The sequence below is a fragment of the Jatropha curcas genome, chromosome 7, assembly GCF_041381405.1.
Source record: "Jatropha curcas cultivar XTBG-Jc1 chromosome 7, XTBG_Jcur_1.0, whole genome shotgun sequence".
NCBI classification, from domain to species: Eukaryota; Viridiplantae; Streptophyta; class Magnoliopsida; order Malpighiales; family Euphorbiaceae; genus Jatropha; species Jatropha curcas.
The window spans coordinates 26,726,239-26,748,564 of NC_143157.1; the positions used below are offsets into that span (position 1 = coordinate 26,726,239).

General features: G+C 35.2%; 4 protein-coding genes across 4 annotated transcripts; 1 reads left to right on the top strand and 3 right to left on the bottom strand.

Moving 5' to 3' along the window:
• Nucleotides 1-275: 275 nt before the first annotated feature.
• LOC105638416 (putative pentatricopeptide repeat-containing protein At5g52630) lies at nucleotides 276-2,347 on the bottom strand. The gene has a single exon (XM_089724018.1). The coding sequence runs from the start codon at nucleotides 2,227-2,229 to the stop codon at nucleotides 703-705; it is 1,527 nt and encodes a 508-aa protein (XP_089580144.1). The 5' UTR covers nucleotides 2,230-2,347; the 3' UTR covers nucleotides 276-702.
• Nucleotides 2,348-4,184: 1,837 nt separating this feature from the next.
• LOC105638415 (plasmodesmata-located protein 2) lies at nucleotides 4,185-6,175 on the bottom strand. The gene is made up of 3 exons (XM_012222209.4): nucleotides 4,908-6,175; nucleotides 4,573-4,686; nucleotides 4,185-4,465 (listed from the first exon to the last, which is right to left on the bottom strand). Exons 1-3 carry the CDS (start codon nucleotides 5,665-5,667, stop codon nucleotides 4,458-4,460), a joined length of 882 nt encoding a protein of 293 aa, XP_012077599.1. The 5' UTR covers nucleotides 5,668-6,175; the 3' UTR covers nucleotides 4,185-4,457.
• A 1,111-nt stretch (nucleotides 6,176-7,286) lies between these two features.
• LOC105638414 (TLD-domain containing nucleolar protein) lies at nucleotides 7,287-10,803 on the top strand. The gene is made up of 8 exons (XM_012222208.4): nucleotides 7,287-7,698; nucleotides 8,107-8,585; nucleotides 8,684-8,756; nucleotides 8,839-8,919; nucleotides 9,036-9,099; nucleotides 9,833-9,920; nucleotides 10,036-10,120; nucleotides 10,401-10,803. Exons 1-8 carry the CDS (start codon nucleotides 7,588-7,590, stop codon nucleotides 10,437-10,439), a joined length of 1,020 nt encoding a protein of 339 aa, XP_012077598.1. The 5' UTR covers nucleotides 7,287-7,587; the 3' UTR covers nucleotides 10,440-10,803.
• A 512-nt stretch (nucleotides 10,804-11,315) lies between these two features.
• On the bottom strand, nucleotides 11,316-19,312 carry LOC105638413 (pre-mRNA-processing factor 19 homolog 1). The gene is made up of 18 exons (XM_012222207.3): nucleotides 19,149-19,312; nucleotides 18,942-19,027; nucleotides 18,355-18,426; nucleotides 18,169-18,231; nucleotides 17,645-17,731; nucleotides 16,345-16,492; nucleotides 16,140-16,261; nucleotides 15,834-15,950; nucleotides 15,188-15,283; nucleotides 15,029-15,088; nucleotides 14,376-14,450; nucleotides 13,522-13,626; nucleotides 13,112-13,243; nucleotides 12,866-12,943; nucleotides 12,691-12,787; nucleotides 12,288-12,339; nucleotides 11,938-12,008; nucleotides 11,316-11,851 (listed from the first exon to the last, which is right to left on the bottom strand). The coding sequence occupies exons 1-18, from the start codon at nucleotides 19,159-19,161 to the stop codon at nucleotides 11,736-11,738; spliced, it is 1,590 nt and encodes a 529-aa protein (XP_012077597.1). The 5' UTR covers nucleotides 19,162-19,312; the 3' UTR covers nucleotides 11,316-11,735.
• Between the last annotated feature and the right edge of the window lie 3,014 nt (nucleotides 19,313-22,326).

Sequence of the window (22,326 nt, forward strand, 5' to 3'; positions counted from 1 at the left end):
CATGAAGCAAATAGAAGAGGAAAAATGGTCATGGCCTACAACCATGTAACCCCCAACACCTTCAATAATGTATGTCACCCAACACCAATTTTATCAACTTTCTCTTTCTCTGCAATTAGAAATACCGTCCGAACGGTGACTCATTTTTTACTTTGTGCAAAATTTAGAAGTTGCAACCGTCGTTTTGCAGTCACATCAGATTAACATAGATAATTGCTATGATGATATAGACAGTAGCATGTAACTGCTATGACCTTTGCAGTTTCAAAAATCAGTGACCAGAAAGATAGGAATCATTTATAACTATGTCAACCTCTTTGTCTACAAATAATCTAGTAGGATTGGTCTCAAGGCATCCCCTAAAGCTATGAGCTTGTAGCTTATCACTGCCCTAAAGGCTCAGAAGAGCATATTTTGTCTTGAACAAAACATTAGGAAGGACTCTTTCAACGAGTTACTGAATTTCCCTAAAAGCAGCAGCCTTTGAAAAATCTATCTGTTAACATCTCTAACAATAATCTCCCTCTCCACATTGCTAAAATACTTAAAAACAATTCATGCCAATTCTTACAAATTCTCAAGTTCTTCACAATCCTCAATGCCTCTCAAATAGGGCCACTCTGTCAATCACACTGAATGCAAGAGCTAACGTCTCACCGTGATGCCAAAGTTCTTCCCTATTTCCCTAGTTCTCCTTTTTTGTCATACATCATTCAACATCTCATCCCAAACTGGCACATATCCTAATTTCTCAATCTCTGCTGCCAATGTTGAATAAATTTCCTCCATTCTCTCATGCCTCCAATCTTCTGGACAAAACACATGAATTTTTCCTTTCACTTCCATCCAACTCTTCCCTACTAGCCTCTTCACTCTCCTGTCTTTCATTAGCTTCCTCATTTCTGCAACCTCATCCCATTTACCTTTAGCCGATAAGGTGTTTGCTGCAATTGCAAATGCGGAGCTGTCATGAGGGTCTACGTCCAATAACCTCCTAGCCATCACCCAAACCTTGTCAGCCTCCCCATGAACAGCACAAGATGATAACAATGCTCGCCAGACTGCTGCATCTGGCTCGAAAGGCATTGTAATTGCAATCTGCTCTGCTTCCTCCAATCTTCCTGCTTGAGCCATTGCACGCACCAAGCATGTATAATGCTCCAAACTAGGTTCTAACTTGTATTCCAGTTTCATCCTTTGAAGCCATTGTTCAATCTCAAGAAACAAACCATTATTACAAAAAGCTGTTAGAATAGCCAAAAAACTATATTCATCAGGTACAAGCCCTTGAGCCTCCATTGCATGATACAACTGGAGCACCAAGTTCTTATCCCCTCGTTGAGCATAAGCAGCCATCATAGAATTCCACCCGACCATATTCAATTCAGGCAATAACTCATCAAACACCATTCTTGCGTCTACTACAAGCCCCGATTTGCCATACCCATGAATCAAAGCAGTCCCAACAATCAAATTCCTGTCTAATCCCGCAACCACAGCATGCCCATGAATCATTCTACACTGCTCCAACGCCGCCATCTCTGCTGCAGCACGTAATGCACCAGAAACACTATATATTGTCGACCCTACATTACAAACCTTCATTTCTGCAAACGCAGACAACGCATCCATAGTTCTTCCATTCTGCGCTAAGCCTACTATCAAGGCACTGTAACAAAACTCATCCCTTTCATCCAATTCATCGAACACCTTGCGTGCATGCTCAGGCAAATGACATTTCGCGTAAAAATTAACCAATGCAGAGCCAGAGAATGGTTGGGTATTGAGAGACAGTTTTAAAGCCAAAGAATGGAGAGCGAGGCCAAAAGAAAGAGCAGAGAGGTTGGTGCAAGCTTTGAAGAGGGAAGCGATGGTGCGTTGGCTGGGAAAAACGGGTTGACGGAGCATGGAAAGGAAGTGGTCGAGAGAGAGGAAAGAATTGGTGTTTGCTGAAATGAGAGAGGTCCATGAGACGATGTTGGGAGATGAGAGTTGAGAGAAGAGGCGATTGGAGTAGGAGAAGAGAAGGGAATTAGTAGCCTTGGAGTAGAGAGTGATTAAACAATTGAAGAATGAAAGGTCTGTGTAAGGAGATTTTACGGCTTGGGCATGGAGGATACGTGGATCTGTATTCGTATCTGGTAAGTAGGTCATCGTATGTACTTTTATAAATATTTTAAGTTCCCAGGAAGCACCAAAGAGAGTTTGTTCAGTTGCCCTTGCCCACATTCGATGAGTTGACGGGAAGTTCAAAGAATTGTCATATGTACGGAAACCTTATTTGGAAATTACTCCTTTAGGCCGAATCTATAACCACGCATATGGACTAAATCTTATATGCTCCATGATCCGAAATACACTTTTTTTTTTTTTTCAGTATATTTTTGAAATATACTCGTTTTAATGAGTAATCTTATTTTCAGTAACATAGTCCGAGAGTGACCTCGTGGACCCGGTCGAAATAAAATTAACATCAATAACTGATGGACCCGGTCCAAGAAAAATTAACATGATGCTCTAAGGAAGTTTAACTCCCAGTAGAAATTACTCCAAAGTTAACAGCATAACAGAATCCGAATTCAAATGTATCTTCTAACAGAGGAAAAAAACAAAAAGAAAGTGGAGTTTCTGGCAACAGCTCATCTAGGTAGAGTTATTGGGTGTCAACTGATATTGGCTGCTTTGAGCTTAACCAATCATTCTTTTCCATATACGTTAACTTGTACAACTGTCAGAGCTCTTTATCTTAAGCCCAGCTGTGATCATCTACGCCTTCAAAGAAATTGATTTGTTTTGTATCGGAAACATTTGATTCCGATTCGAAATTAAAATTTCCGAACTGGTTCCTATTTAAACCAAATCAATGGCCATACTTTTGGAACCTGAAAAAATAAAAATAAAAATAAAAATCGTGGTTAATTATGGTTAGTGAGAAGTAGAAGTGGAAAATTGAGACGTAGCACATGTTTAAGTTGACCTGCTGCCACAGTCACAGTATTGATAAGAATGTGACTTTGTCAAGAAAGTACAACTATGGCATTAGAGTGGATGGCTTTCCAGAGAATGTTTCGAATTGAACAAAGACAATTAATACATATAATACATATACAGTGGAATGGAATGGATGGCTTTTATTTAGTGTAGTTGACAAATAAGATGATCCCATCCGTCGAATCTCCAACTCCAAGAGTTGTTGATGGATTTTTTGGTCCTTTCACAGCCTTGACCTTACTTTGAGAGCTCCACTATCAACATCTTGATGGTCACAGACCCCAAAATTACAGATTCAAGACATTAATCAAAGATGCTGTAGATAGTGATCTTTCCTCTTTCTATTTTCTTCATTACTTCATAACTTTAAGTCATTATCAAATATTTTTTTAAATTTCTATACACTTTCTATTAAAAGATAAAATTAGTAATTTATAAAAATAATTCCATTTAAACAATTTTTATTAATTTTTTTTAATCAAAATGAACCTGGAGTATTACGATACAAGGCGCTTAGCTCAAGATGCAAAGACAAGCCATGTGAGCCAACTCATTACTTCACATCTTTCTATTCATAGAAATTGTTAGAATGTAAACTCTAATGTCCTTCATTTGGGCTTAATGGCTGATAAAATAAATTTTTGTTTGTTCATTTTCTATTTGTCCTACTCTCTTATGCCAAGAATTTTCATTCTTTTTATAAAAAAAATAAACTTCTAAAGAGTAGCTGTCAATATATCCAATTGCTAAATTACTCATTCAACTGTCAAATTTTAGGATTTTCAAAATATGAGAGGATTGTTGAAAAGAGGGTTGCTCTCTTCGTACATAGCCCATCAACCCCAAAAAAGAAAAAAAAAATGAAAATTTAAAAATGCTAATAAAAATCCTAGTGATTATCATTTCAAGTCTCGTAGTAAATCAAGGCAAGAAAAGAAAAAGGTTACTCCATCAAGTGTGTTTTTGGGTGGAGAGAGAGAGAGAGAGGTGTCACTGCTTTTGAAAGAGAGAAGCTTACAACTTTCTGAAAAGCATAAAGCAGTGAAGAAATAGAGAAGCATCAGTCTGGAGAACTGGGACAAAGACAACCATCCACATGGACTGGGCCATAGGGAAAAAAGAAGCCAACGCCAAAACCAAAACCTATTTTTGATTTTACACTTCAACCCTTCTATTCTATGCAATTCATCCAATGATAAAAATTCATTCATTTCATCCATACAATTTTAACATCCTTTCTCACCTTTGTAAAGAAAAGAACAAAAAATTCATATCCTAATTTGCTTCCATTCCCAATGAATTCTCCCACCACAACACTGTAACAAAAGACCCCATATTTATATTTCTCCACCAAAACTTTGAACTTTTACTTTGTAAAGAAATGGAAATGTAGGAAGAATCCAACTCAAAAAAAAAGAAAAAAAAAAGGGGATGTTTGCCTCTTTAAAGATCTTTATCTCTTCCTCTTAAAAATCTGCACAAATTAACAGAATCCAACTATATCAGCATTTGAAAGCAAAAGAGAGTAATTGAACATTGAAAAAAAGGACAAGATTTAATCTCCATGTAGAAAATGCATACCATCATGTTTCTTCATCAAACTTCTTGCAAACATCAAGCAAATAACCACAAACCCCACTCCAACTGCCCCTCCTAATATAATGGCCACTGTCTTTCCTGTATTTTGCCCTGTCCCTACATCCACCAAACAGATTCTACTTTAATTAGATTATTTCAATGCTAACTCAAACCCAATCAATCTCCATTGAAAGAAAACAGACCCACAGATATATTGTTTTAAGACCTCTTCTAGATGCATTATATAACAAAATTATAAACAAATGAATAAAAATCTGCAAATTTCTCTCTCCTCTAGATTCTAGATTTCAAAAAAGAAACTCTCTTTTTTGCTTTACCTGATGAAGAAGAAGAAGAAGATGATGAAGATGATCTCCTGGGGACCCCATTTGGATAATAGCTGTAACTAATAAAGCATTTGTGCAAATAAATTTGTCCTGAAATAGCATTCCCACATTCAACCTGAGCTCTTTGCACTGCATTTTTCACACACTCTCCACAATCTGAATCCCCCACATCACCTTCACATTGCCCCAAAACATACACAGATTGATAGCTAGTAGTATAATATCCATGGCCACTAACCACACCATTTGTCAATACAGAAAAGGCTGTATCCCTTCTCTCCTCAAACCCACTTCCTGCTATAGTTGAAGCTCCACAAGTCTTATACAACATTTCCATACCTGAAATTTGAGTAAACCCCGCTACCTCGTATAAAATGTAGCACCCATAAAGCTGGACTCTTGCAGCTATGGTTTTGCCACACAGTTTGTCTGTTAACACAGGCAGTCCACTGACACACTTGTAGCATTCACCAATACTGAGGTCTCCTCTACATTGAAAAAGACCAGTTATTGTGGTTTGGCCAGTACCAGTGGTGGTTTTAAAGAACTTGGCTTTAGTTGACTGAGAAACTAAAGAACCAAAGAGAGCAGAGAGGGCTTGTGAGTATACACCATTTGGATCTTGAAAAGACTGTTTTGCACAGCCCTTATACACCAAAGTGCCATAATCAGTGGCAGATTGAGCTAGATTGGTGAAGAGAAGGAGAGAGAGACAGAGGAGAAGGGAAAAGGGTTTTGAGGGAAAACCCATTTGGGTATTGGTGTTGATAGATCAAATCATGGCAGTTCTGAAAGTTCTTTTGAGGGATTTGAGATATGGGTTTTGGTTAAAACTGGAGAAAGCTTGAAGGGTTTGGTTTGGTTAGCCTTGATTTGCTAAAAGAAGAGTTCTTTTTTATTAGTTTTGTGGTGTTTGGGATTTTACTTTTTCTCTGGATAGCTTCCCTCTGTAGTTGTGCAGAGTATGAGAGAGATGAAGCCTGAGAAGAAGAGGGCATCTTTGTTGCTATCTCCACAGGAAGACAACAAAATCCAATTGGCAACCGATAATGGAGAGAAGTAAAAAAGTAATTTTTATTGAAACGATGAATTATATAGTTACTTTAGCTTGTAATTTTTTAATATTTGAGGAGAATGAAAACAAAATTCGGTTTAAAAAAATAATTTTCAAAAGGGCAAAAGAAAATATTCTCTCTCTAGTATTATATTATAGGGGTAGAGGGTAGGAATGTAAGAAATCTGTTTAATGGTTATGTGTGGGAGGCAAGTGTATGAAGTTTGACCAATGGTATTTACTTTTGGATCTTATTTTTTAATTTTAATGGAACTTGAGATCTACAGACTCAAGAAACAGGTGGATGTATTTAAGACTTAGGATTTAAGAATGAGAGTCACGTGATCATATCTTGGATGATTTGGTAGTAATTAATTCTGCTAATGAACAAACAACAAGAATACTTCTTGTTTGAACATTTGTTTTGTTACGTATGCATGCTCAATTCTTCTTTTCTCTCATTTTTATTTGTTTCTACCTAACATATTCTTTTTAGTTTTCCATTCTCAACATATATAACCAATTATTATTGATTAAAAATTAAGTTACACTTTGCTCCTTTTTTCTCTTGTGGGCTTCTTTTAGGCCCTTCCATATTTTTATCTTGGGCCACTTTTGTTGGGCTTTAAAACTTTTCTTCACTAATAAGTGAAATTTATTCTTATAAAAGATTTGCAATCTCACCTTATTAATCCAACGGAATTACCCTATTCCAGTTAGGCTTCGAGCATTTTGCAGAGATAAAATAAAATAAAATAAAATATAATTTTTTAAAATGAAAATTAATTAAATTATTTAATTCTTTCTTATGCCACTTTTGTAAGTATAAGACAAAAAGCATATTTTTTATTACACATACTTTTGGTAAGTCCAATAATAAATTTCTTTATATTAGATAGATAAATGCTAATCTAACCTTTTTACTGGCATGCTCTATAAGGTAATATTATCATACAGAAAAATGTAAAATATTAGAAAATAGGTAATTTTCACTTGCATGCTCTATATATTATCAAACCTTATCTTTGCAATACGAATTTGATTGGTTATTGGAGCAATTTAGTAGTTGTGACAGTATGTATGTTGGTATAGACTTTCCTAAACGGAGAACGTAATTTTATATATGAATTAAATTAATAGAAATATGAATTTTTACTAAAATGAGAATATTAAAGAAAAAAAAATAGAAATAATTTTTAAAAAGTTGTTCTTTTATAAGTTTGATCTGGAGATAGGTCATTAACTAGTAACTACTTTCTACGTATATTCGTATAAATCCTAAGCAAGAGATGTATAAAAAGGGGACTTCTCTAAGAATGTTACTCCAACAACCAATCAAAAGAAATAGAAGTCGTACACATTACCGCTTGGTCCAATGCCAATGTAACAATCTTTTCCTTTTCCTTTTCCTTCCTCTCCACCGACGAAATTTCCTCTCCCTGCTGCCTCTGTGCGCTGTACGAACGGAAGTAACAAAACCCAACAACATAAAGCTATCACCTTTACCAGCACAGGAACAACCTTAACTATGTCCTAAATATTTATGGAGGACTGTTTACTTATATTCCAAGTCTAAACATTTGATGCCGGAGAAGGAACAATAAAGCAAAAGGAATAATGCAATCATTCAAAGATAAAGTCTCAAACCAGCTTTCTCGTCTCTTTGTTGATTCACCAAATTCTACTAAATCTTTTTCTTCTCCATCTTCACCAACAGATAAATCTCAGGTAAATTCCTTCTCTTTTTTCTTTTTTGTATGATGGGTTATTTTTCAGCTCTCCTATTTGTTTTTAATTTTTAATTTTTTTGGAGGTTTTAGATCTGATTGGTATCTGCAATGAACTTGCGCAGTTGAATTTGTTTTGTTATCTTGTGGATAGTAATTTGCTTTGGTTGGCTATTTTTAGTTGAATTATGTATATTCCTTCAGTAATAATGATAAATTTAGTTTTTTTTTTTTTTTTTCTTCTCATTTTCTCATGAGAATTCTGTTTCTTAAACAATGTGTAATAGGAATGTTGGTTCAACATTGTTGCGATAGTCTTGCTGGTTTGCATTAAGGGCAATATGACTGCTCTGTTTCCTTTCCATTCTACTTTTATTTTGATTGTGATTTGGGATCTTTGAATGTGTAGGTCAGGCTGCTCTCTAATGGGGGAAAATCAACATCTTCTTATTTTTCCTTCTCTGTCCCTTCGTTTAGCTTTGGTGGGTCTAGATCAAACAAGCACCAACACGATTTAAACCCAAGCCAGTCATTGTCTGTTAGAGGGGTTAGAAAAGGTTTCGAACAGAAAGATGAATGCTCAGTTAGGTATCATGAATGCAGCACAATATCCGAGGATAAAAAATTCCAAAATTCTTGTGAAAATAGAAATACACTTTGTGCGTACAAACAAACTGATATAACCCATGATAGTAACGAGGTCGGTTTGTCTGAGAGAAGCAGTACTGATAGTGAGGTCTTTGAGGAAGCACGTGACCAGCCTACTCCACGCAAGTCTTTACCCCATCTCATGGACAAGTCATCTTTTGTTTCCTCAGAATTGTATGAATTCTTGCATTCATCCATTCCCAACATAGTGAAGGGATGCCAATGGGTTCTGTTGTACAGGTAAGTTTTGTCAATACATCTATGTCTTGCAACTCAGTTTAATTTCTGTTATTGCAATTACATCTTGATTCACTGGCGATTCATTCAATGAAGGGCAGTACGTTGAAGCATGGCATTTCACTGCGGACGCTTATTCGCAACAGTGCTGACCTATCTGGTCCGTGTTTGCTGGTATGCTAATCCTCGGGTTTTGATTAATTACTGGTGCAATTACCTATGAATGTTTCATCAATTGCATTATGAAAATTTCTAGATTGTTGGTGATAGACAAGGTGCTGTTTTTGGTGGTCTGCTGGAATGTCCATTGAAACCTACACCCAAGAGAAAATATCAGGTAAACTAAATAATGTTTTTGTAGATTTTACATGCTCAGAGTGTTTTGTGTTCCTTGTTTTCTTGACTATTCAAAATGCTTGTTGAATCCTCATATTTTTCCAATACCAATGATAGGGAACACATGAGTCCTTTGTATTCACAACTATATATGGCGAGCCAAGGCTTTTTAGACCAACAGGTAAGAACTAATATCTAATCATTGTAGTCTTTGATTTCGTAATTAAAGATTGCAAAAACTCGTATAGTTATTAAAAACATGAGACTACGGGCTTCACTCCCATATTTCAATACCGTTCTTATACTAGCTCTGTCTTTTTTTTTTTTTTTTTTTTGGGTAATGGAAATTAAAAAAAAAAGAAAAAACAGGAAGCTTCTTGCATGATGCACTCAGTCAGTAGTGCCCATTACTTGGAACCACCTTATGCTGCTCCATGTTTTCTGATAAAACTTTGGTAATTTGAAGATACTGTTGTTCCTAGTATTAGAATTTTGCCTTGGGTATTGATTTAATTCCCAAGTTTCTTTATGGTGAATTGTGATTTATTAATGGTCAGAATACAGGAAGTCAAGTATCATATTTGAACAGGGAGTAAGGAATAGTTTTTCATAATCTGTCACAAATAGAGATTTGCGTGAAATTTATTGCTGCAATAATCCTTTGGTCAACTTCATCCTTTTACTTATGAAGAGAAACCTTCAGGTTTCTTGAACCTTTTTTTTCTTACTGTAATTCTGCATCAAAGGAAAGTGCCTTTGATGTTTACGATCTTGATGGATCTCAAGAATACTTGATAAGATCTTGAAATTTAACATTTTTAACGGTAACATATGGCTTCTACAGATAATAAATCCTAAAATCATAATTATTGATGTACTTCCAAGCTGATTTTGTGACTGACTGATATAAATAGGTGTCAACCGATATTATTACATGTGTATGTATGACTTACTAGCGCTTGGTGGAGGCGGCGACTTTGCTTTGTGCTTGGATGGGGATCTGTAAGTTGTTTTGTCAAGTATCTTTTTGAATTTTTGTCAACAGATACAAAAAACTGCGCAACATTTTTTATTCTTCATATAATAATTTTTCACTCTTTTTTCTTCATCGGAATAGGTTGAATGGAACCAGTGGACCTTGTGAAACGTTTGGGAACTTATGCCTGGCCCATAAACCTGAGTTTGAACTAAAAAATGTTGAGGTAATCTAAGTATTATGAACTGTTGCTTACCTGAAATTCCTGTGACAAACTGGTGCCTCTATATTTTCTTTAACTTGTCTTCTTTGCTATTGTTTCATCATTGAAACATTGGCTGCCGCTTGTGCCACTTTTGAAAACCTACCCAGTCTACTTTTACTTATCGTGACTATGAGAGCTTAGGTGAATTAGTTTTAAGCAATCATAAACTCAATGGATCCACTTGTGTGCTTGTTTTGAAATGGCTTTCCCATATTTTAAGGAGATGTTCTTATGCGTGCAGCTTTGGGGGTTTACACATTCATCAAGATATCTTTCCTAAAACAAGGAGATGGAAGCCTGTCATTTTTATCTTCTTAATTGGTGGCAAATTTCATTCTTTATTCTTTAGATTATGAAGTTGTGCAGTATTGGTTTTTACATGATGCTATGGAGCACTTAAGTTTTATCTATTCAAATACAAGGCGATTCACAATGTCCCTGGCTGTATTGTTGTAAAACTACAACTAGGTGCGGCAAAATAGATCTAGGAAAAAGAACAATTAGACGGATTGACGTTTATCTCAGTGTTGTTTGAGAGACAGAATGAGATATGAGTTTATCTTGTATTCATCCTAAGGCGTTGTATGAGTTAATTGGTATAATTCTTCAGCTTCAATATTTATAGTAATCTTTCATCGTGCATACTCTCAAGAGTTTGAGACAATGATTGTCACAACTATAGGATATTGTCTGAGTACATAATTTAACCACTGAAGTTTAACTAAATAAACTATGGTACCATGAACTAGTATTTCACTTTTTATAATAATCTCACACTTCTTCAGGCTAACAACAACAATTTTTAAAATTTTTGTACTTTTATATATAAAATATTAGTCTGCAAAAATTAAAGTATTCAAAATGAAAATTAAAAGGATGTCACAAGATTTTTCGTGGTGAGTTTTAGTTTTTGTATTAAGCTGCAGAATAATTACAGACATCAGCTCAAAAATTTCTTACTCAACATGAGATCAAATAAAAATAATGATTAAACTAAACTGGATAACTCGTTTTCTTTCAAATTATGCTTCAATCAAATATCTTAGTCTGATAAATTGCGGGGAAATAAATCACCCAAATATCAACTCTTATAAGCCTTTCCCTGTAAGAAATCGCTAGAGCACAGGGAATCCCACCAACAAAGGTTATAACTCAGTTTAATAATTAATGTATGTAACTTAAACCAATCTGCAAAATGATGATGTCAACAAGCTATGGTTTAATACTCAGTAGAGATACATTTTACTGCAAATACACATTACAAACCTAAAAGCATTTAAATTAGCGCGTATCAACCCAAAAGGCAAAATCTTATGATGTAGATTAAACATGTTCTGAAAATTTCAATGTCAAGTAATACAAAAAGACTGAACAGTTATTCAATTTCACTTCTTCAATCTAAGCAGACCCTTCACCTAGGCACATGGCTCCATTGGTAGAAAATTGAGTAAAGAGCCAATATTGCACAACAAATAAGAACTCAAGTTCCACCATCTGCTTCATTAGTCAATACAGGACAACAAACAAAAGCTGTATACCCAATTGCAAGGAGCACCAATAGCGACTTGCAAACGCTTCATGACTCTGGTTGACCTTCATCCCCAGGTAGGCCAAATATCCGGAGGTTGCGGTCCATAGATCCTACTGCTATGTATTTAGCATCAGGACCAAATTTCACACAAGTTGCTTTTCCTGGGAATCAGAGCACAATCAGTCATTGATCCCTCAAATGGTACATAGGCAGCAAATAACAATGGAAAAGGGAAAATGGAAAATACCTGTGCCAGATAAGTCAGGGAGAGTTTTGATGCAATTCCAATCTGCCTTAACACTAGCAACTTGGTAAATTCTACACCAAATAACACGCCACAAAATTAGCTGGACATACCGTTTAGAAGTCACAAAAAGTTGTAACTAAGGGACACGTTGGTGGTGCACCAGGTTACCTATTTTCTTATGCTATAGGGGAAAAGATAAAATAAAAACTTTTGGAAAACATCTCAAATAAAGCATACAAGACTCAAAACAGAAATGAGAAAAGAAAAGGCATTTACAATCCATGGAAGCTCAGTATGTTTAGAAGATCGATAAACAATCCAACGTTTGAAAGTCCAATAAGAAACCACACCTTATATCTGAGCCTGCAACTCCGAGGTAACATCCACTGTGGTCAAATTCCACTGCAAAAACCAGAAATAGAACTACCATTATTAATTGCTCATGATTGATTTATCACACATGAAAAGTATAAGTCAATGAAATGAGTAAATAAAACAAATTTTTCCATCTTTCCATTCATCAATAGACAGCACATGGCGAAAGAACGCAGTTTGCTAATTCAGAATTTTTCCAAAGCTATAAAAGACAATGAAAAGCAAAAACAACACGTTTTCATACTGTATTGGAGGAAGAAATGGAAGTACTGTTAAAGCAGCAAGGGAAAGAAAGGCCAGATAAACCGCATGGAGTAATACAGATTACCGCATGGAATAATACAGATTCAAAAATCACAGTATTACATCGTTCCATACCTGAGTTTGTTGGTGTATCTGAATCATACAGATTGAGCGTGCGAAAGTTCTTCAATTTGCGCAGATCCCATAATTTAACACTATCACGAGCTGCCGTCTGTCCAGTTCAACCACATAAATCAGATTGCAATATATCAGGCAATCCACACACTTCAAATTTGTTAAAAACACATACCGCTAGGAAGTAACCATTTTCTGAGAAAGATATGGCAGTTACTGCTCCTTCATGGCCATCAAATCTTGCAACATTTGCCTGTAAGAATAACGAACAACAATAATTAGATCAATAATTAAACACACTCACTCCCCAAACTACCTTTTTTTTTTTTCTGGCATGCAAGGAAGAGTCTGCACATATCCCTTCCACAAGTTGCACTCTAAAAAATTGTACCAGAATTAAGTGTGATACTGGAACAATTACCTGGCTCTTTACATCCCAAATTTTAACGACTGCTTCTGAGGTGCCTGTTCCAAGGATGAGACCATCAGGATGAAAAGCTGCAGATGTATAGCCCTCAGGTTTAGAAGTGTCAGATTTTGACGTGTCATCAACCTGCAGAACAAAATCATCTGATCATTCTTCCTCAACCAATGGGCAAAGAACTTTTATTTCTTCACAACACTTAACAATAAAAATATGAGGAAGTTTAAAGCTTACAATTAAAGCATTTGGAAAATTGTTGCTTATATATATAGAGGTGCGCACAACCCACAGTACCAAAAAATAGTGAACTAGAAAGGAAAAAGAGAATTTCAAGCAAACTCCAAGAGGAGGAATGTTTTTGTTTGTTTGAGATAGAGAAAGAGAGAGAGAAATGGAAGTGTTGGGACCTGCTTCAAACATAAGCCAGAGGAGAGATCGTAGAAGCACCATGTATTATCGAGAGAAGCAGTCACAAAATACCTATTTGTGGCATGTACTGTGACAGCTTGCACCTGACAGGATTGACAAGAAAATCCATGTTATGTGAATAAAATGGCACAAAAACAGACCGCATCATCATCAGCTCAAGAAAAGCATTAAAAGAACTTGAAATTATAATAATGGGTTCAGTGCTTTCTAAGCAAAATCTATACAAGAAACTAGTACCACCTCGGTAAAAGCAAATGCCATTTCAAATTTGATTTCATGGGCTAGGTTTTCAGAATGACAATTATACATTCATTCCACTATTAAAAGAATTACTTTTGATTTCAAGAGGTACCAATTGAGTATGATATATTCTGACATACTTCCCATGGTTTAGAAGCCTGCACCTAAAGCAATTTCCTGTGAACCCTAAAGGCTAAAGGTGTGTGTACGATTGCAAATCACCCTCAGAAATAGGAAAGAGAGGGCAAAGGCATCACAAGCAATCAAGGATATGTATATCATTCCCACATTACTCAAGCAGGAGCTTTACTTGAGGATTAACCAACCTACAGGAGGCATCAAAAGCCTTATCATGTTGCCACTAAAGAGGCCCAATTGCTAGAACTCAAATATGTGTGTGTATGTGCTGTCTCATTTGGTCATAGATAACCTAAGCCCTCCTATTTAAAACTTGAAAAAAACACTAAATGATAGGATATCTAACAATATATTTGAATTTATCAAACCACAGGAAACTTCTGGAATAAGTTTTCGACAGCTCAGACATCAATCAGCCATCGGGTACAAAACATAAAGATAGAAACACATTCACCTCAGCAGTGTGATCCTTCAAAATGTGTCTGCATTCATAGTTTCCATCTTCAGATCCTTGCCAAACACGAACAGTCTGCATTGACAAGGAATGTAATATATACACATGCACATATATAGGATAAATGCTAAAGGTTTCAAAAAATAGACAATGTATTCTGTACTAGTAAGTTCTACATATGTTTAATGCCAAATAACAACATAATAGGCTAAAAAAAGACCATCATAAAAACAAAAAATAAATTATTGTGATTATAATTTTACACAAACAACACAAATAAATTTACTAGGATGACGAGGCACTAATCACTAATTTTTGTTAACAGAGACTTACCTTGTGTAGCAGTATCAACAATGTGAACATGGGAGGTAAGATAACAAAATGGCATAAGACAATTGGGGGTTTATGATATTTCAATCCCATGTCCAGATCAAGACCAATTTTATAAAAAGCTGTTCTTTCAATCAGGCAATATGTAGTTGTTTTGGATGTTGTTGGCTTATTTCACCCAACATACACAACAAAAAGGGAATAATATTTATCATAACTTCCAGTAGATATTGCAAAAATCTGATTCATTTTATATTTAAAGGAGGGAACAAAATAAAGTTGTAAGAACTAAATGTGCGATGCATCAGTTGAACGTGGATTACCTTGTCTGCAGATCCAGTCAAAAATAAATCACCCTCGGCTACGAATTTCACACTAGTAACCTACCAAAACAAAAAACAGTGATCTGCTAAGCAATTTCTCTTCAATGAAAGAGCCATAGGGATAAAACACAGTAATCAAAAAAACGAAAAAATGAAAACCTTCTTTGAGTGACCACTGAGTGTAGATACGATCTGTCCTGATGGGCGATCAAAGAGTACTGCAGTGGAATCAATTCCTCCAGTGGCAATGATGTCCTGAGGACCAGAGCAAATTAATCTCAAAAGCAACAAGTAAACAGCAATGATGAACCAAACATTCTACCCAGTCCCTAGTGCAATTTTAACAATTAGGAATAACTGTAACATGTTGCCAGTAAGTAAAATCCCCAAGTAATGATATCACTAAAAAAGAAGCCCTCAAACATACAAAAGCCTCTAAAAGATAAACGAACCCCACAATCTCATCCATGATCTCATGTTAGGAAATTTTTTTTTTTCCTTTTCAGTTATCCACTTCAAATTTTTTACTTGTCCCCGTTTAGCTTACTAGAAACTTTGGCTATCATACTCAAGTCAGAAGAACCAAAAGAACACAAATTCATCAATAATATTAAACAACTATCTAAAAGCTTGACTTTAAAGCCTATAGCTGCCACAGGTCGGGCAACTGCAGCAACATTCATAATATGGAATAGCAACTGTCTACACACAGCTGGCAGACAATTTGCAGTAAAATCTGCTAAACAAGTGACACAAGTCAGCATATGAATTAATTGACAGGATCAAATTGTAGGGATTTCCATACCTTAGAATAATGGATATCAATAGATGAAATGCCCGGTTTGCTGGTTTTGTGAAGGGGATGACTGGAAAGCTGTGTGTACCTCTCCACAGCTTCAACGGGAGCCAATGTTGGAGGAATCTAAAAACATGGAAAAAGAAAGATAAGAAATCATCAAGCAGAAACAAGCCTAACTTCATTAAGTGTGTTGGTCCTCTTAAATACATAAAACACAATGTCATGGGAAAAATCAAACTTGCCAAATGTATAATGCAAAACTCTTAATTCACATACAGAAGCAGGCTCTATATGAACACAAAAAAAGAATACCTGCCGCTTTTTACGCTGTTGTGAAAGAGCTGCATTACAGTCTGTCAACTCCGTAATGATGGTGGGAGAAATTCCAGGACGCATTCTCTTTCCAGCTGGGCCCAAATCATCCTCTTCGGCAGCTGCAGGGACACCAAAGTGTAAATGAGGGAATGAATAAGTAATGGTATAAAACTATAAAACCAAGAAGCATACAAGGAAAGACCTCTTTTTCCATTACTGAGAGCAGAGGTATTGACTGGAGCAGCAGCTGTTGCTAACGCAGGTATCTGTCTCTCAGCCTGTGCAAGCAGTGACCTTGCCTCATCCCTTTCCTTTCTAAGTCTAGCAATCACTCGGCAAGCAGCATCGTGCTAGCCAAATAAATATAAAATAGACCAGAGTCAGTAAACCAAGCAAGTTATACTTTCATTAATCCAGTCTCCAATGGAAAGTCTAGCACAGAAAAGATAAAACCTCGATATAAAATGAATAAAAAGAACAGAAATTTTGATCTGAACCTCATAAATGAGTTAAAAACAAAGATCCCCTTATCCCAAATGTTTCGAGCATCTTCAACAAATGACATATTATGAAAAATTCATTTTGCAAATGTAAAAGTTCATATTCTTTTGTAAATAATTTAGTAGGAGGACCCATATAAAAGACAAGTCACAAGGAAATAAGTAATTTCCAGCAAGTAAATGCATAACAACCAACTCAGCATCGGCCAAAAAAAAAAAATTCATAATTTTTTAAATACAAAACGAGAGAGAGAGAGAGAGAGAGAGAGAGAGAAGATCCCAGCACTTTTCAAGCTCTCATTAACCTACAAGCATCAAAGTTCATACCTTTAATAGGTATTTCTAAAAAAGTTACAATACTTAACCCACCTTGTTTTAAGTACTTTAAAAGAAAGGATTCACTGATAGATTGAAAAAAAAAAAAAAAAAAAAGAGAGCAAAAAATAAGTTTTTGGATCAAAAGCTTAGGGGTGACATAGATTTTACCCCAACACATGCTTTACAAGGAATAAATCATGATCCCAGTGCATAAGTATATTCAAGATAATTTTACAATGCATAAAGAGCTTGTAAACAGAGCTACATGCTAAGAAACATTTTTCCAGAATCAGTAGAAAGGAGAGCAAAATCATATGAAGGGTAAGCAAGGATAAAAATGGAGTTTTAATGGGAAAAAGTAAGAATGGTGCTGCATTGTTTGACCCATAAAAACTAACACACAAGAAACACGCTCATTGTGAAGAAGAATTAACTAATGTCAAAATGAACAGAACTGTAATCAAAATGGGAAAGAAGATACAGAATTAAGCATGAATGACACTAAAAAGACAAGGCATCTGCAACAGCACAAAGACAATGCTGAAGTAAACCAAAAGAAAAAGAAGGGGGATATTTGTGAAAATAAAAAAATATGAAACATGATTGTTGACATAAACTGAGGAAGATATAGAACAGATATCCATTAAAGTAGAATATTAGCAAGAATGCAATAAGTTCAATTACCTGGTATAATGCATGGCTTAGCTCTTGTCTTGCAGTATGTAGTTGTTGCTCCAAAGCAAAATTGGATAGCATCAGACCGTCCCATTCCTAAAATTAGATGAACATCATGACTTTGCAATTAAATCTAAAGGAAAAAATACACGTACACTGTTCTATACAACAAGGTTACAGAAAACATAAGCTCCTTTCGCAGTTAGAATCAAGTAAAATGAACTAGTAGAAAGCATTCAATGATCTAACCTAATGCTTAAGCATGCAAATAAAAAAACATGGATACAGTGATACCAATTACAAAAAAAAAAAAAAAACAGTAGGGAAACAATTAAATATTCGAATGAACTCGATGAAAACATGGATCTAAATCATAAATCATCACTCAAAATCAAAATGAAACATATATCTAAAAAGTTAAGTTTACGAGTCATAACACATCAATTTTGTTTAAGGGTTACTAGCACCCCTAGCTATAAAATAAACCAAGGAAAAAAAAGATTAAGCACAATCAAGGTACAAGGGGTACATACATTCTGGAACATTCCAAGCATCCCAGGGATGCTAGCAGTTTGTACAGTTCTTGGCTTCACAATCTAAAAGGCAGGCCAAAGAAAATAAATAATCCCAAAAAGGTTATACCAGTAGTGAATATATTTTTTTTAAAAAAAAAAGAACTTCAATAATAATCCCAACCAAGAAATGGCAACGAAGCATACCTTGCCTGTTTTGACTGGAACAATGTCATCCATCGTAAGTGGTTCCCCAGTAATTGGACATTTTCCATAATCCTAAATAGATGATAGACAATCACAGAGAGCTTGTCAAACATAAGGTTAAACTGTAACAAACCAAGCGATCAATTCATATAGATTGTCTAAAATAAAATACAAGAAATTGTGCTGCTGGGAAGGGAGTCCAAAAGAGACAGAAACACGTAAAAGACCTAACAGTATTCTCCACCTATGGAGCCCCATATTTCCAGGGACATTGTAATCCTGGTTTTCAAAAAGCAAAATGGAAAAGCCGCCTAAGCAAACCTGGGGTCAGTTAAACAAAGCAACCCTCTTCTCCACTTTATTTTCCATCTTTTTTTTTCTCATTCACCAAACAGAATCCATATATCCTAAAAACCCTAAACAAGACACGTTTAATTAGTTATTATACGTTGTCCTCAATTTCTCAATTTTAAGCACAGGAACCATGAAAAAGCTTCAAACCTTATTTTCTACCACTGAGCACCCAGAAAGAGAAAAATTAGAAACTGAAACCCTAAATGGCAGGGAAAAAAAATAGAGAAACATACCGATATGTGCATCTCGATTAAGCGCTTTTCGTATAGAAGCCCAGACTTCTTTGAGACGACGGGCTCTTCCGGCACCTCGCCGGAGACTGCAGGAACAAACCAAACCAATCAACAACAGAGATCCATAAACTCAAACAAAAAACGAAATATTGGAACGCAAAGCATAGAGAGAGAGAGAGAGAGAGAGAGAGAGAGAGAGAGAGTTACTTGAACAATGCATTTTGAAGAGAGCTAGGGGTTTCTCTGTTGAGCTAAGTAAGATAAGGAGTGATTTGGTAAATTTACGCAGCACTAGTAGGAGCAGCAGCTGCAGCAGAAGCAGCAATGAGAGAGGGAAGAGAATACAAAAGAGAGGGGTTTTTCGAGCGAAAGGAAATATGAAGCTAGTCAATGCTTCTGTGGATTTAGGATTGACCCACACCCACCCAACCCAACCCAACCCTGACTAATGGATTTGAGCTTGGTCTAAGATTTGGCCCACATAAAAAAGGCCGAGAATGGCCCAACTCAATTCCGACGACAGGAAAAAAAAAAAAAAAAAAAGAGGGTCTGTCGTTTTCATCGAGATGGCTTAATTTTTGGAGATAAACGCGGAAACGGTTTGGTTTGCGGACGTTCATTGTAAACCTCTAGCCTGAAAGGGTTGGACTTGATTGATGTCAAAGGCATCTGATTCTTGGACCCATCATGCACATATTTTTCCTGGTTTTATGTGCTATGAATTTAGCATACACTTCATTTATACACCAAGCCAATAAAAAAAAATTTTTTAAATATCGCTATTTGATTTTTTTTCCCATTATGATTAGAAATTTCTTCGTTTGAATCAAACCATTATTTATAATTTGTTTAATACATCAAATGTAGGTAAGTATCATTCATTCGCTTTCCACGAACTATCACAGCAATAGCCAAAAACAAGTGAGAAGCATATAACGGTTCTAATATATTTGATAATAGTAAGATTTTTTATGCAACTGAATATATTTTTTTGGACGATTTACCATTATTGCTTATTGGTTTGATAAGGAATTTTCAATTTACATTGTGAAAATCTAACTTTTTTAGTTACCATACTTGTCTAACTTCCAATGAAGTTGATGAATTCACTTCCTGGAACTAAGTTATTGAGCCTGATCCAGTTAAATTTCCCATTTTCTATTTCACCGTCGCTTTTGCCTTGTTCTTTCTTTGAAACAACATTGTTATCAAAATCATGATTCAAATTGTAAAATCATATAAATTTATGATTTTAATAATGAAAAATCGTGATAAAATCACAATAAAATCATTAAAATTATTCAGTAGAAGTATTAAAATGGGGGAAAACTTACTTAGACCCTGTCCATGTCTCTATCTATGGATCAAACCAATGAAATTCAGTATTTGTATTAAAACGAAAGTATTTCTAACCATACATTTAAAAAAAAAATCGGAAAACCTTTTAGAAAACTCTTGCTTTACATTGTTAAGAAGTAAAACAACTGCATGCATCAAGGGAGGCTAATAGTGCCCATAGTATTTGATATCCAAAGGTACATTATGTCTATGCCATCAAGTGTAGTGGACAAGACACTCACCCACATTCCGATATGAACTTGTGGTGTAAGGCACTAAGACTAACGGAATCAATTAACCATATAGAATAATCCTTCGCTTTGGACAGTGAATGACCCCATCAAATTACATCTTGAAAGACAGTGTATGTAGCAGCATTTTTTCAGGAAGAAGCTATAGACAAATCTTTTTAATCATCTTTGCATGTACCATTTATAGATAATGAATATTTACCAATTAAATACTTGTATTATCACAAAACTTGCTATTGTTATATAATACGTCACAACGAAATATATGCCTAGTATTTTAACTAAATCAAGATCAACAGGTTAGAGGCATATGAATATGGAAATGTAATTGTGCAAAAGTTATATATGTATTATAAGGCAAGAGACATACAAGATAGTCGAGATTTTTGGTTCTATATCGTAACAAAAGCTGGTGGTGTTAATGAAAAGCGTAAGAAAAATATATATTCTCCGAGCAAAATGATTCTTCCAACATAACTATCTTTCTTGTTAAATATATTAGAGCATATGCATATGTTGCTTTAATCCTGAATTTGATCTAACTTTGCACAGCATAAAATATATATGTGCAGATGCTTATTTTCCTTCGCCTGCAAAATTTTAATTTCTGTCATAACAATGCTTTGATAGAGAATGCAAAGCCAGTATATGCAAAAGGCGTGTTTCTTCACATGATTAGTTAAATATCACAGAATCTGCATTTTAACTTTCGCATAGAATTTCTGCAACTTTGATGGAACAGCAAACACATCACCTAATGTTACAAAATAAGCAAAGCTTAAGAAAGATTAGACGATAATAATCTTTATAAGGAGTGGTTCAAATAGCAAGATATGCTTGAATTCAGTAGACGGTCCCTCCAAGATTAGGGTTTCAAAATGTGGAAAAAAACATTTATAAAAAAGGAGTAAAACTACACAACTCGGTTGATTATATCATGGCCTATCCAAAGAGAAAGGTCCCTGCAAATTAGCCATCCAATCATGAGCGTTGAAATTGGCTTCTCTATAAGTATACTTAAAACTCCAGCATTGCAAGGAATATTAATATTAATTTTTATGTTTCATGAGTAATAATGAAACAAATTAGTGCAGAACATAATCTTGAATACCAAGAAAATAGATATTTAACTCTTAGGGAAGACTCTCCATAGAACAGGGGAAATCACACTTTCAATAACGAATTTTGCAGAAATGGGAAAAAAGGAAGCACTTTAGAGGGAATTTTAGCGGTACTAGACAATGGCAAAAGAAAAGAATCGAACTTGACCACTAAAAGCACATATAATATAGCGTTAAAATGAGTTAGGCAAGTGGAAAACCCAGGCATGAGCCCGGTAATTAGATATTAATCTATAGTGCAGGTGGTATAAGCCTGTGAAAGCAAGAGGATCCTGTGCTGCTAGCTCTATGTGGGTGTGAAAAGATATTAATCGAAGGTAGGTTGATGCAAAGAAACCTAGTAGATGAGACACTTATTGATGGGGTGCTTATGTAGTTGGTCTGTCCTTTTTGTTACTTGGGAATCAAAATAAGTGGAACTATCTTTTTTGCGTTTGGTTACTTTCTGCTTTATTTCATTTCTGTTTATATGCTTTTATACTTTGAAAGATGTTCAAGTCTTAAGGGTCACGTACTGGAGATCTTGAAATGAGAAAAAGATATAAGCGTGTCAACATGAGAGAGTTTAGACAATACCAATATTTTCCTTTTTTTACATAAATATTTTTCCTTTTCCAAATTTTTTTTTTGGGTTTATATATATATATATTCGAATTCGTTAACCGCGGATTGATT

Excerpts from the sequence above, each read along its gene's own strand:
- LOC105638414 (XM_012222208.4), top strand. The coding sequence starts at position 7,588 with ATGCAATCATTCAAAGATAAAGTCTCAAACCAGCTTTCTCGTCTCTTT. Across the intron at positions 8,920-9,035 it reads CACCCAAGAGAAAATATCAG|GGAACACATGAGTCCTTTGT; the intron begins GTAAACTAAATA and ends TACCAATGATAG. Across the intron at positions 9,921-10,035 it reads TTGTGCTTGGATGGGGATCT|GTTGAATGGAACCAGTGGAC; the intron begins GTAAGTTGTTTT and ends TCATCGGAATAG.
- LOC105638413 (XM_012222207.3), bottom strand. Across the intron at positions 15,089-15,187 it reads TCAGTGGTCACTCAAAGAAG|GTTACTAGTGTGAAATTCGT; the intron begins GTTTTCATTTTT and ends TTGTTTTGGTAG. Across the intron at positions 11,852-11,937 it reads CCCTGACTTATCTGGCACAG|GAAAAGCAACTTGTGTGAAA; the intron begins GTATTTTCCATT and ends TCTGATTCCCAG.
- LOC105638415 (XM_012222209.4), bottom strand. The coding sequence starts at position 5,667 with ATGGGTTTTCCCTCAAAACCCTTTTCCCTTCTCCTCTGTCTCTCTCTC. Across the intron at positions 4,687-4,907 it reads TTCTTCTTCTTCTTCATCAG|GGACAGGGCAAAATACAGGA; the intron begins GTAAAGCAAAAA and ends TGGTGGATGTAG.
- LOC105638416 (XM_089724018.1), bottom strand. The coding sequence starts at position 2,229 with ATGTGGGCAAGGGCAACTGAACAAACTCTCTTTGGTGCTTCCTGGGAA.